The 14,653-nt window shown below is 41.7% G+C and overlaps 1 protein-coding gene across 3 annotated transcripts in view; it reads right to left on the bottom strand.

Moving 5' to 3' along the window:
* DLGAP1 (DLG associated protein 1) overlaps positions 1–14,653 on the bottom strand; it is a 243,643-nt gene that overhangs the window by 10,117 nt on the left and 218,873 nt on the right. For all 3 annotated transcript variants that reach the window (XM_050942123.1, XM_050942126.1, XM_050942125.1), the window contains exons 7-8: positions 12,969–13,390; positions 4,039–4,130 (exon numbers count right to left, since the gene is read on the bottom strand). In XM_050942123.1, coding sequence (XP_050798080.1) covers positions 4,039–4,130; positions 12,969–13,390 — 514 coding nt within the window. The remainder of the gene's footprint in view (positions 1–4,038; positions 4,131–12,968; positions 13,391–14,653) is intronic.

The following is a 14,653-nucleotide window of genomic DNA, read 5'->3' as shown; positions in this document are numbered from 1 at the left end:
GGGACGCTGATCTGCACTGCGAATATGACCGGTATCGAAGAGGTGATTGGTGCCGGGACTGCGAGCGGCGTCGGGACCGGGATCAGCGACGGGACCGGGAATGCCGGCGGGATTGTGATTGCGAGCGGTGCCGTTCTTCGGTGCCAATAGAAGGTGGTCTTATTAGGGCAGGCTTGTCCACAGACTGTATGACCTACACCGGCGGTGCCAGGGGTTGAGGTAGAGCAGACTCAGTCATTGCGATGAGATCCCTTGCCGTGGAGAATGTCTCCAGTGTGGAGGGAATCGTGAGCTCAACCACTGCTCTTGGCGGGGAGCTTTCAGGGACCGGACTCGATGGCCCTTGCGGGATCGGAATCGACGGTGCCAAGGTAGTCGGTGCCGTGACAGGAGTAGGTGCCGGGCGGTCCGATCTATCCAGGTGCTTCGGCTGCGGTGCAGAGGGCACAGAAGCAGTGGAAGTCTTAGGCCTCTTCACCCTTGGGGAAAGAGAAAAGTGCTGGAGATGGTTGGTGCCGAGGGGTCTTAGCGGTGCCGGCGCGATCCGGTGCCGAAGAGATGCTTCTGGAAGTAGATTGTCCAGCGCTCCGTGCCGAGGGCGGAGGAGTAAGAGCTGCCTCCATCAGGAGCTGTATGAGACGGAAGTCCCGCTCCTTTTTTGTCCTCGGCTTGAAGAACTTGCAAATGCGGCACTTATCGGCGAGGTGAGATTCCCTGAGGCACTTAAGGCAGGAGTCGTGAGGATTTCCTGTTGGCATTGGCTTGCGACAGGCCGAGCATGGTTTGAAACCTGGTGAACCCGAACCCCTCTTAACTATATACACTAACTAAGTAAAGAACTACTAAAAAATAATTGTAAGTATAGAAATTTCAACTATATACACAAGAATAACGAGAAAAACTATGAGTAGCTAGGGAAGTGGAGGTCAGCTAAGCTGTGCTCCACTGTTCCAACGACCGACACGGGCGGTAAGAAGGAACTGAAGGGCTGTTGGGTCGGCAGGGGTATATATCCAGCGCCATAGCGGCGCCATTCCAGGGGGCGCCCAGCCGACATACCGAGTGTTGCTAGGGTAAAAATCTTCTGACGAGCGTGCACACACCTAGTTGGAATGGATATGAGCAAGCACTCGAAGAAGAACTCTGGCTGCTCAGTGCCTCTTCAAATCAGACCTGTCCTGACACCCAACAATTCTGTATCTAATTCTGTAGATTATGGTTTTATGTCGCATTGTGTTAACATATCTTTCTCCAGCAAAAAATAAACCAAGTGTTGTTTATGAAACTGTTTCCCTAAAAAAGGAGAGAAGTCCTTGGGGCACCTTAGAGACTATCAAATTTATGTGGGTATAAGCTTTTGTAGGCTAGAACCACTTCATCAGATGCATGGAGTGGAAAATACAGGAGCAGCTATAAATACATGAAAAGATGGGAGTTGCCTTACCACATGTGAGATCAGTCTAACGAGACAATTCAATTAACAGTAGGATACCAAGGGAGGAAGAATAACTTTTGTAGTGGTAATGAGAGTGGCCCATTTCAAGCAGTTGACAAGAAGGTGTGAGTAACAGTAGGGGGAAATTAGTATTGGGAAAATTAGTTTCCTCTGCCATGTACATTGATCAAACTGGACAGTCTCTATGCAAAAGAATAAATGGACACAAATCTGACATCAGGAATGATAACATTCAAAAACCAGTAGGAAAACACTTCAATCTCCCTAGTTACCCAATAACAGACCTAAAAGTGGCAATTCTTCAACAAAAAAAACTTCAAAAATAGACTCCAACGTGAAACTGCAGAACTGGAATTAATTTGCAAACTGGATACCATCACATTAGGCCTGAATAAAGACTGGGAGTGGTTGGGTCATTACAAAACCTAAACCTGCATAGAAAGGATAAAGGTTATATTTCTTGACCATTGACATTATTAGGTAGGCAACCTGAAATAGTAACGTTTACATACACGTATATGGGAACAAAATACTTTTTCATTCTTCATGTTAATAAGAGAAGGACTAACTCATGCAGAGCTGATTTCCGTGGCATCTTGTAATTTAGGCAGATTTCTAATTTAGGTCCTGATCCTCTGAGGTGCTGCTTCATCTCCCTTTGTCTTCAGTCCTTTGCCACAGGATTGAACCTCTGATTACAAAATAGAGTTCAATATGGCATTTTTACAGTTATATTCTTCTCTTTAAGGCCCTGATCCAGCTCTCTTTGAGAGACTCCTAATGACTTGGATGAGAACGGGGTCAGCAAATGTCACATTAAAATACACACTATCCCATAATGTCAGCTTGGCATGATTTAAAAAGTGTTTTTGTAATAATGAAAAACAAAATCAGTTTATCTGTAATTTGGAGCCAAGGCAGTCTGATCTCAGTCTGATTGGATGTTTTAGGAAGAGAGCTTAATAACAGGATGGATAGTGCATTGGAAAGAGAGCCATAAGTTCTGCGTTCCATTCTCTGCTCTGGCCTGAACCTTTCTGTGCTTCAGATTCCTCAAGAGTAAATTTGGGATAATTGTCCTTATGTACTCCGCAATGGTGAATCATTAAACATTTGATAACCAAGGGTTCTTCTGTTTAGCAGACAAAGGTATAACAAGTTGAAGTTGAAACTAAATAAATTCAGACTAAAAATAAAATGAAAATGTTTAAGAGTGAGAGTCATTAGCTATTGGAACAACTTATCAAGAGTCATGGTAGATTCTCCATCACTAGACATTTTTAAGTCAAGATTGGCCATTTTTCTAAAACATATATTATAGCTGAAACAGGAATTAATTTAGGGAAGTTCTATGGCCTGTGTTATACTGGAAGGTCACACTAGATGATGACAGTGGTCCCTTCTGGCCTTAAAATCTAAGAATTACTGTATATACTAGTTCATAAGCCAAATGTTTTTGGTAAAAAAGTGATGTATCAAAGAGTGGGGGTCAGCTTATAAACATGGCTTTGGTCTACACCAAAGTTTGATGATTTTAAACTCTATGGAATCATTGAATTGAATTTCTAATACATTATCATTTTGTTTACCTGGAGCGTCTGAAAGCATGGAGCTCCTCAGCTCCCACTGGCTGGGAACAGCATACTGCAGCCACTGGGAACTGAGGGGCTTCGTGCTTGTGAACGCTCCAGGTAAACAAAATATCCTGGGCCACTAGCGGCTTTCCCTAACGGGCCAGGAGCCAAAGTCTTCCAACTCATATAGGGTTGGCTTATGAAAAGGTCATACAGTTTTTGCTAATTTTACCTAACCATCATGGGGGGTTAGCTTATAAACGAGTATATACAGTAGTGTAATACATGGTTTGAAATCTTTGATAAATGCAAAGTATTATCAACATTTTAGGTATGTGGTATACAATGTATTGTGCATTATTAGGGATAGGCAAACTGATTCTGAGAAATTAAGAACTTTCTTTTGCCTCTTTGCCTTTTTGGAGATTTGGAAGAGTTTGATCAGCTTCAATTATTCATTATTTTTCATTTTTGCAAAATGCTACACTTCCTTGGTTTGGAGGCAGATGGGCCAAAATTCCATAACAGATATTGCGTTATGGCACATCTGTCCAACTGAAAGCAAGCAGCACTGGAAATCCCATGAGAAATTGTCCTCCCAAAAGATTTCCAGTCCAATTTTGAAGACTCAAGAGGTCAACTCAGTTTTGAAAAGCATCCAAACGTTTGGGCACTTATCTGAAAAGAATCCAAATTCCAAGTGTGAAATCCTGCTGCTGTAGAAGTCATTGGCAAAGCTCCCATTGAATTTCATCCTGAGCCTTTTGAGTTTCTCTCTTTTTTAATTATTATGGGCCTCACACTGATCTCCCACTGTTTTGACACTGGTGTAACTCGATTAAATTCAATGGATTTACATTGGTTGGAGGAATCAAGCCCTTTATTGGAATAAATTGCAGATATTCTAATCTAGAAAAAGCTTTATACAACTTAAGGCATAGTGACTCACAGAGTAAATTTCTTAGCAATAACAGAGGCACAATCATATCTATAATAAACATTACATACCAGATTTTCTTCACACAGTTCTCTGAACTGGTAAAATTTCTGGGCCATAAGAAGCTGTGCACTGCCCACTGCAGTTCGAATTTTCCCTAGAACTGACAGGAAAGCAAAGATAAGTCAGCACTAGTTAGACACTGGTTAGACCAGCACCAGTTAGACCAGTGCCCTTCTGTAGTGACTGAACCATATATACCAATGAAGAAGTTATGGAGTAAACATCATTCATTTTTTAAAAGAATGTTACCTCTGACTCATGCATTCTAAAGCAGCTGATAACAGTTAAGTCCAACTGTACACTAGAAAAGTTTTGCCAGGATAGTTATACAAAAAGTGTTTTTTCTGGTATAGCTTATACGGGATCCCCAAATGAAAACATTGGTGTAACAGGGTGATCTGCCCTTTTAAAGGCCGGGGGGCTGGCGATCAGCCAACCCTGTTTGATTATCAGACCCAGTTGGGAAGGAGCCGGGTCATAATTACAAAGGGCTGAGAGCACTCAGTTGTGGGGACCTGCAGGACAGAGGCTGGCTCTTGTGACTGTCCCTGGAGTAGAGGTGTAGAGTGAAAGTTCTCTGGGCTCCTGTGTTGGTCAGGGGAATAGCTTTGGTTTGAGTTATTTGGTGAATTTTCTGTTTGAATTAATGAACTGTGCAAGCACACTTCTATGCTTGTATAACCACATCTACACAATAGCTTTTGCTGATATAGAAATGTTGTGAAAAATCACCCCCCTTTCTGAGGCCTGGGCTACACTAGCGGGGGGGTTCGAACTAAGATACGCAACAGCGTAGCTGAAGTTGAAGTATCTTTGTTCGAGTTACCTGGCTGTCCTCACTGTGGCAAGTCGACTGCCGCGGCTGCCCCGTGGACTCCACTTACTTCTCTTGCCGAGGTGGAGTACGGGCGTCGATTAGAGGATCAATTTATCGCGTCCAGACGAGAAGTGATAAATCGATCCCCAATACATCGAACACTACCCGCCGATCCAGCGGGTACTATAGATGTACCCTGACATTGTTATACCTGCCAAAGTTTCTAGTGTTGACCTGGCCTCACATGCAGAATGGTAAAGAGCTTTCAGAAAGTGTTACAAATGTGTAATTAATCATGTGCCATATTGGGGAAACACGGCTTCTACCAATACCTCTGCTGTTTCTTTCAGAAACAGAGGGCCCAGTTCTTGGGTCTGGCTGACTGCTGGCTGGTGCTGGTCCCAGGAGGAGGGAATAGTAGCTCTATGTCACATTTACAACCTCCACCCTGGTCCTAGGGCCATCCAGTCACCACTGCAACTTTGAGCAGCTTCAGGGCTGCTCTCAGTCATCCCCAGCCACCTATGACCCTAACTGGCCATTTCAGTAGCCAACGCTCACCAGAGCATAACGGTGCTCCATGCCATGCTTCCCCCAACTGCGTCTACTACATTGGTGAGCCAAAGGAAGGCAGCGTAGGGTCACTATGGCAGCTTTGCACCTCTTGGCGATTCCTGCACACTGGTCAGTTAAGTCAGCTTTATGGTCTCTTTGCACCATCAGAGTGGTACAATGAGTTATAGTAGACCCGAGAATCCAGCCCATAGTATATGGTTTTACAACAGTCTGGATGAACTTAAATTGGTATTTACCACTTAAGTAATGAAAGACATGAACAACATTCATTCTGCTTTGATTCGAACCATTAATATTAAAATAATTATTGTAGCGCCCGGAGGCCGCAACTAAGATAGGGCCCAATCGTGGTAGGCAGTGTACAAGAACAGAAAGAGAGGCAGTCCCTGAGGAGCTTATAGTCTAAATAGACAAGACAGACAATGTGAAGTAGGGAGAACTGAGGCACAGAGAGGTGAAGCGACTTGCCCAAGATCGCAGGTCAGTGGCAGAACCTAGAATAGATCCCAGTTCTCCTGACTCCCAAGTCGATGCCCTGTCTATGGACCATGCTAAACCCCTATAAATTCAAACACAGTGTTGAGGAGAGCTCAAAGGAGGAAAATCCCTTCCACACTTTGGGGTTGTAAAATCCGCTTTAAAGAACTCAGCCCACTCAGCACAGGCCAGACTTTAGAGGTGGCTACCAGAGCACTGCCACAAAACCATTTAACACTGAAAGACTGTTCTGGGTATTCACAAACACAGAGACACCTACTAAATAGGGACAAAACTAAGTTATGAACTGAAGTAGGCTTAAGTGAAGCCAGCTATACAATCACAGCTCCATGCTTTATCCTTTTAAAGCTGATTAATGTAGCACAACAACTTAGCCAGGTGGAAGTAAAGTTGGACATAGACTACACTGTAAATGTAAAAGGAACAGTAAAATAGTCAGAGGGGTGTTTGGGGAGGAGCCTTTTATGGATTCTCCCTTCAGAGCCCTACAGAAAAGAACGCCATGCACACACAAGCACAGTTCCAAGCCTCCCACTTTGCTCCCAGAGCTCAGCGCTGCCAGGAAATAGCTCTGAACTGGAAGATTCACTAAGTGAAATATTTTCAGCATGTTGTACTGGGAATTCTACTTACAACTGTCATTATTGTTAGTAAAGATTGTGTGTCTAACTCCCTGCGCACTGTGCTGAAAATGCACCCCTTGGAGTGTCTAGTCATTTATGCAACCCAGTGTGCAAACCACTCAACTGAAAGGAACTTTCAATGATGGGGAGGAGCTATTTTGAGAGCTTTCATGTGGTTCCCATTGTTATGAAAACTCTTCCCAGTGTGTATATTTCAGAACAGCTGCCTTCTCTGGAGCTTGGCCATCTGATGCTTCACAACACAGCTTAGTAGTTGAGAGGGGGGAAATGGTCCCTCAGCTTCTCAGTAAAAAGTTAAGATAGAACTTTATATGAAATGTACATTGATTGCATGGAGGTAATGTTGAGGTCTGTTTAGAAGTGAATTTAAAATACACTTTTGGTGGGGGATGCACCCTTTCCTTTTTGTTTTTAAAGAATACTTAAGTTTAATATTCTAAAATATCATTAGATAGAACTGGGGGGAAGGAAGTTCTTACCCCTGGCTGCCTATGACTGGCTAGTTCCTGCTGTATCTAGTCAAGTGTCACTGATTTTCCTAACCCTCGAAAACAAGCAGTCTATTAACATGTTACCAGTCAACAAGACCAACCCTGTCACACAAGTTAAAAAAAAGACTTCAAACAAAGCACCCGAAAGACTGAAAGGAATCTCCCAGAAGGCAAAAAGTCTTCTCAATAGCTAAATACTGCCTTATAACACTTGTTGCTTTTTGTTTTCAAGGCAGCATGCCCATTTCACTGACTCAGTCAAAATCTCTAGTGCCAGAAATGGGAGGGTTAAGGTGTACTGTGGTAAAAGAAATAAAAACACACTCATGCACTTTTCTGGCTAAAATTCTGAAAGGCTCCATTCTTGAATACAAGTTTGGGGACAAATACTAAGTGAATAACAGAAAGTGACAATATATCAGAAAATGACAGATGGAGTTTTAAGCAGCACAGGGAGGTGAGTGCAGGAAGAAAGTAGTATATATTAAAACATTAAAACTGACAACTTTAGTTCATAATGCTACAAACAAAATTTACAAAGTAAGCAAACAAACAATCCCTCCTGTTCATTAAATCCATCAAGACGCAGTCATAACAGACCACAACCACCATATACTTCTATTCCTAATAGCCTGGACATCCCTCCCCTCATAAAACCACTTCTTGTCCTTGCCTATGTGGGGAGAACTGCCCATCATAGCTATTGAGAAAAAGCTATCCCATTATAGTTATTCTCGAATAACTCCCCCATGTGGACACTCTCTTCTGGGAAAAAGGTGATTCTGCAAGCAAAATAATTATTCTGGAATAAAATCACTTTTATTCCAGAATAAAGTGTCTATATGGGGGAGGTACTGTGCAATAGTTATAGTGAAATATTTAATTTGGAATAGCTAACCTAGTCAATTTCCCAGGGCAGACATGGTCTTAATTTGGTAAATTTGCAGAGTGGTCTAGTACATCAAGCACTGGGCAGGGACTCAGGAGACCTGAGTTTTATTTCCATCTTGGCCACTGGCTGCTGGGTGACCTTGCGCAAGTCACTTCACCCCGGTGTGCCTCATTTTCTCTCTCTGTAAAATGTGAGTAATGATGCTGACCTCCTTTATAAAGCTCTTTGAGATCTACTGATGAAAATAGGTAGGTATTATTTAAAGCCATACAGACTATAAACTCTTTGGAGCAAGGACCATCGTTTCTAATGGTGCCTAGTACACATTTTGGATGATATATAAATAAACTCAGGGGCAGAGGAGGGAAAATCCACCCCTCCCATAAGACAAAAAGTGATTGCAAAAAGTGGAGTTTGGTACACATTGAAAGGAGTTTGCCTGCGTATGTATCAAAGGGTAACAAGAAATAGAAAAAAGTGACAAAGTAGTAAAATTGAGGTGATGTGGAAAGTCATAATATGATGAGCTTTTAAAAAATATTATTTGACCTCTAAACACCAGCCAAACTCTTTGCACTTTGATTATGATGGACCTAACAAAGTGTCTAACAAAGAACAAAGGAACCACTTTGGGACTGTGGTAATAAAATGCCACATAAAATATGAACACCTGATGTTTACAGTGTTGTTGTAGTCCTGTTGGTCCCAGGATATTAGAGAAACAAAGAGGGTGGGCAAACTTCTGTTGGTGAGAGAGGAAAGCTTGCCTCTTGCACCAACAGAAGCTGGCCCAGTAAAAGATATTATCTTACTCACCCTGTCCCTCTAACACCTGACAGCTGGATAACAGAAGACAGAAGACTGGCTGACTGCAAGGATGAGCATCAGGAATAAGGGGAGGGAACAGTGGCAGAAAATAAAATGGACCAAGACTGAGGTTTGTGTTGCAGAAGTTAGTTGTGCACTGTGCATGTGAAAGAGAACCCTGCCATAGAGATGGTACAATCCATCTCCCAGCCAGGATGAACCAATATTTAGCCTATTTGTATCAACAGACTTGCATTTAAATAACTCAAAGCATGACAAAAGCCAGGAAATTCAAAGTTAATGCTAACACTCCTGTCCTTAGTCAGCTATTAAGGAGAAAAAAGCTGAATGAAACAAGTTAAGGACTGATTCTACAACCTTACACTGAGTAGCATTTATTATTGTGAGTGATCTCATCGAAGATTAACAGCAGTAGTTGGGTTTGTAAGTGCCACTTAATATGAATAAGCACTGCAGAATCAGGCCTTTGGTCCTTTGATTTTCCTGGTTTTTATTAGTGTGACTGACAAGTTTTCTAGTTACACCTCTACCCCGACATAAGGCAACCCATATAACATGAATTTGGATATAACGCGGTAAAGCAGCGCTCCAGGGTGGGGGGAAGCTGCACACTCTGGTGGATCAAAGCAAGTTTGATATAATGCGGTTTCACCTATAACGCAGTAAGATTTTGGGGCTTCCGAGGACAGCATTATATCGGGGTAGAGGTGTATTGTATTTTGTAGCCTGTGGATATTTCACTTTTCTTTAAATCTTTGTACCCTGGCAAGGATAACAACTGGGACCTGGCTCTTCTGAGACTTTGGGAAATAAGCTGGTGTAGAGGGAACTAGTTGGGGAGAAGAGTTATAGAAAAGCAGAGTACAGGAAAGAGCCAGGGAGCTGTAGGAATAACTGATGATTTTATTTGCTCATAATTAGTACTACAGGAATACATCTGAGGGACAAGGAGAAATCAATGTTTAGTTTTATTTTCTCATGCATAATCACTTGCAGAAAGAAGAGTCACTCCTATCTCTCCCCAACCTTTCCTTCCTTAGCTTCACATTTCATGCTTTATTTAAAACAGATTACTAAAACTTTGCCAGTCCCACATTAATTTGTCACAGTTTGTTGCCTTTGCTTAGCAGAGACCTTAGATTTGAATACAGGGTTACTGCACATTTGAGGTCAACTTTTATGTCTAGACAAGCCCAAAGGGGTACAGTAGACAGGCTAAGTGATAAGATTGATGATGGGCACACCTTTAGTTAAGTTCCTTTGTTTTCTCTCTTAGTCTTTAGTTTGTTGGGTCTGACTCACCTCTCCATTTCACCAGTATTACACCAGTGTACACCTGCCTAAAACCCAATACTTGTGGTGAATCAGACCCACTGTTTGCTTTGGATGGTCATCTGAAAGTTTATGAGTCAATAAGCTACACTACTTCACACGGATTAAATGTTTCTTAAGATTTAATGAAATCAAATTAATTTTCAAATTCCTTTGAAACTCCACATGAATTCAGTAAATGGCCCAAGGATTGTAAGAATGCTTTTGTTTGTACCCACAACCAGCTGCAAATGTGCCTTGAGATCATATCTCTATTGATAAATAGTGTGAGAATGAGAATCTGGCCCACTGATGTAAGGTTTGTCAGTTTGTTGTGTGGTAGGGTCGGTTAAAGGACTGATACAAAGTCAATTAAAATAAATGGAAAGAATCCCATTGACTTCAGTAGGCTTTGGATGAGGTCCTTAATACATGGTTATGTTTGGATCTTTATTTCCAACTCTTTCCTTTCATAAAGAGAAAGCTCTAGAATCATTGCTGAATTCACAAAATAGTAAAATATGCTGAAGGAGTATCAGGTGTCCTGACTGTAAGAGTGAGTATACAAAGATAAAGTGGTATTAATCTGCCTACTACACATGCTACAGTTTTATGAGGAAATGTTTTCAGATCAAACCAGCAAATTCCATACAATAAGTACTTTACGACAAGAAAGTGGGGGGAAAGCCATATTTATGTATACTGGTATTTCTCCCTGGAATGACTGAAACCCTAACCTGTGTTTTTATACAAAGCAGTAGACTTCATTCCTAGCTAGAAACACTCAGTCCCATCTGGTAGATTCATTCCCAGTTAGATAATACCAAACGTATCTATGTAACATACAAACTACTGTCAAATAGCAGCGAGCCGTCTCCCAGAGACAGCTGTTTCACACAAGGGCTGCATTGTCTGAGAGAAGCTTGTATCATTTTACTTCAAGTGCTGACAGAACAAGCATTCTGTCAGCTGCCATGGCACTGAAGAAACCTCGCTCACTGCAGATTTTCATTATTTTGTTATCAGGCCAAAAACACACTGCAGACTGTCAGAGTTGAAGGTTGAAAACAAGAGATGCATTCCTTGCTCTACTTACATTTTCTCAATTACAAATTTCCTCCTTCTCTGCAGAGTTTGTGTGTGTTTGTATGAAAAAGACATGATTTGCTTCTGAGTTTCCAACAACAAGCTTTTGTTCTCAGCATGAGTGAGCTGGCTACTGTAGCCCTCACCATATGCTTTTATTTGGCTTCAGGTAGAATAGGAAACTCTGTCCTGCAGTGGAATGTCAAACACAATGTCCACAGGAAGCAGCTGTCACATTCAAGAATCGCAGATGACATCACAAAGAACCCAGTAACTCACTAATGGTTGTTAAACAAGGTTGATCCTTTTACCCCCTGTAACCTACACCAAAACCAGGAAGTGCCAGTTAATAAAGAGGCAGATAAATAATCTGCAGGATATATAAAATGCAACTTGTACTGTACAAGGAGGCAACAGTAGAGCCTACATAACTCCCACCTTACTCACCCCAAATTAGAATTTTTCCACTGATTGCTAAAAATTTAAAAACGTTATAATTAAAAAGTAAAATGAAATACATCAACAAACTTCTCACTAAAAGCTGCGTATAAATTAGCCTTACTAAATTCAATTTCCCCACTTGCCCTAGATGAGTAATTGTTTTGATGGGCAAGTAAAATATCATTAGGTTTTTTCATTATCATCAGTCATTATGGTAACAAGCAGGCAAGTATATTTTGTGATTGGACTGATATTTATTTTTCCCATATATGTATGTGTGCACACACTTTTCACTATAACCCCCACAGCCTAGTTCATGGGTTGTATCATCTGCATACCTACAGGGGGTAACTGTTCCATTCTGGCATGTGTCCTGTGCAAATAAACACTAAATACATTAAAGATGAAACCCAACCAAAACCCTGAATCCAAACACACCCCAAATGTGGGAAGTTTGGATCTGCTGCTGGAAGTTGTGGTTTGGGCTACAGTTTTTTGGATAGGTGGAATGGGTAGTTATATCCTATAGTTAAGGTTTTGGTGACACTTTGTTAGTAAACAACTGAAAATGGGTTTATATCTTGCCAAATTACAACCATTTGGTCTGAAATTCCCCATGGCTGGTTTCTACATTGGGTTGAATAGTTTCAGTAACAATAGTTCAGCCATTTCTGATAATGAGGCTAGTGAAAAATAAATAGGTTGCAGTATGAGTGTGCCAAATTTGTGTGTTATGTGCCTTGTACTCACAATGTTGTGTAATATTTTCATGTGCAAAATTAGAGGCCACATTCTGTATATATACACCTAGTGTGTGACGGTCACAGAATATGGGAGCCTGCAATATCTAGAGGACCAGTTCAGTGGCCAAAAATTAGCTGTGCAACTCCCATTTAAGATAAAGTTTATCTTATAATGAGGAGCATTTACCCAGAAAGCCGTGACTCTTGACAGCATCACATATAATATAACCCAGAAAAATGATTTCATATGCCAATCCATACACTGTGGATGTATATCTAAATAAGGCCCATGCATGTCATCTATACAAATGTACACAGGACAGCTTAATTTTCATCCACAACCTCTTAGGAACATGGTATCCACGGAAACTATTATGGCCTGACTTTCAGAGCTGATGAGCATCTGCAGCTCCCAACTTCAAATGGAGTTACAGGTACTGGGCACTTCTGATAACCAGGCCTATCATCTGATTATTGTACAGATAAATGGCAAATGGCCTTATCAAACCTCATAGGAGTCAATGGAAAGACTCCTGCTGACTTTAACAGGCTTTGGATCAGGTCTGAAATGACTATTTCTAGCAGTGATATTATTGTATTCAGTTACTTACTGTCCTCAGGTAAGTTGTTTTCCTGTTCTTCTCTCTCCATCTGTTGGCACCAGCCCTCCATACGATCTCTTTCTGCTTGAAGAAGCTTCAGAAACCAGTGCCCATCTCTGTGACAAACTGACCTTTGAACAGCCTCCAGAGGATCTTCAGTTATAGAATCAATCCAGGGATCCGGAGGAGGTAAAATTGAAGGATCAAAATCTGTATCAAAGTCGTCATCTACTGCACATGCATGATAATGGTTTCCTGAACCCTGTATGCTAACAGTGGAGGTGCTTGCATCTCGGGAATATTGTCTTGATATTTGCCCAGTGCATGTATTGTCTTCCTGAGGGTCCACTGATATTTCAAAATTCTCATGGAAGTCCAGGTCTGCTTGCACAGCTGCTGTTACACTATTAGATCGAGTAAACCTGCGGAAGCTTCAAAGAACATAAAAACAAAATGCTTAGTGTTAAAGAGATTTTCCGAGACAAACATTCCAATGATACACTGGAAATACAGTAACAGAGGATATTCTAAGATTCTGTCTCTCCTTGCAGAGACTGAGGGAATGGCTGTCCCTGCTATAGATTTGAAACAGAAAGACCGATTTTTCTTGTTCATAATATTTATCGGCATAGATTTTTTTCTTTGAACAAACATTTCCCCCACCCCCGCCAAATTATGATTTGAAGTTAGCGCTTGTGATGGTTTTTGGATTGACAGGCCTGGAGACTAGGTCAAGACTTTCAGAGATAACTATTGACTTTGGGTGTCCAATTAGACTAGACACTTTAAAGGAGCCTGATTTTCAGAAAGTGTTGAACTTCCATTCTCTGAACTTCCATTCCTTTAAGATGTCTCAAGTTGGGCATCCAAAAACTGAGGCAGCCAAAATTATTAGTGATTTTGTAGAACTGATAAATAAAATTGTTTTCAATTGTTCACTTTATTAATGTAACTTCTGTTCACCATTCACTACACTTGCCAATACTGTAACTTCTGTTCCATATTGTAATTCAGACCCCATTTTAAAACACTCACTCCATTTTGTAAAAGCTTCCTCCAACCTTCATTTTTGCAAACCCTGCTGTAATCTTATTAGTTTAGTTTAGATGTGTGAATGAGGTATGTATGAATGATGGAATCAACCTCCAGCCCCAGCCTGTCCTGATGAGATAAAGTTCAAATACCAACGGCTGAAGACCTAGACAACAGCCCTAAACAAAGTAAGAAGCATCCACCCTAAAAAGAAAAGGACAATAGAACAACAGAAGGAAGATCAAAGCCAGGTCCAAGGCTGAAAGTCACGCCTGCAATTGATGGGTGATCAATCTAAACCCAGGGGCAGCGTGACACAGCAAGACCTATAGACTTTGGGCTTGTCTACATCACAAAGTTGCAGCGCTGGTGAGGGGGTTACAGCGCTGCAACTTAGGAGGTGTACACATCTGCAGGGCACCACCAGCGCTGCAACTCCCTGTTTGCAGCGCTGGCCGTACTCCCGTTTTGTCTCGGGTGTAGAGGATCCAGCGCTGGTGATCCAGCGCTGGTAATCAAGTATAGACACTTACCAGCGCTTTTCTTGACCTCCGTGGAATAAGCAGGTATCCCAGCATACCTGAGGAAGCCTCTGGTAATCAAGCTGGTCTCCTTCCCCGGCTTGCTCTCGCGTTCCCCGAACCCCGAGCAAGCAGGTCTCC

The sequence above is a fragment of the Gopherus flavomarginatus genome, chromosome 2, assembly GCF_025201925.1.
Source record: "Gopherus flavomarginatus isolate rGopFla2 chromosome 2, rGopFla2.mat.asm, whole genome shotgun sequence".
Classification (NCBI taxonomy): domain Eukaryota; kingdom Metazoa; phylum Chordata; order Testudines; family Testudinidae; genus Gopherus; species Gopherus flavomarginatus.
The sequence above is the reverse complement of the archived record's forward strand: the minus strand, read 5'-3'. Positions and strand labels throughout refer to the sequence as shown.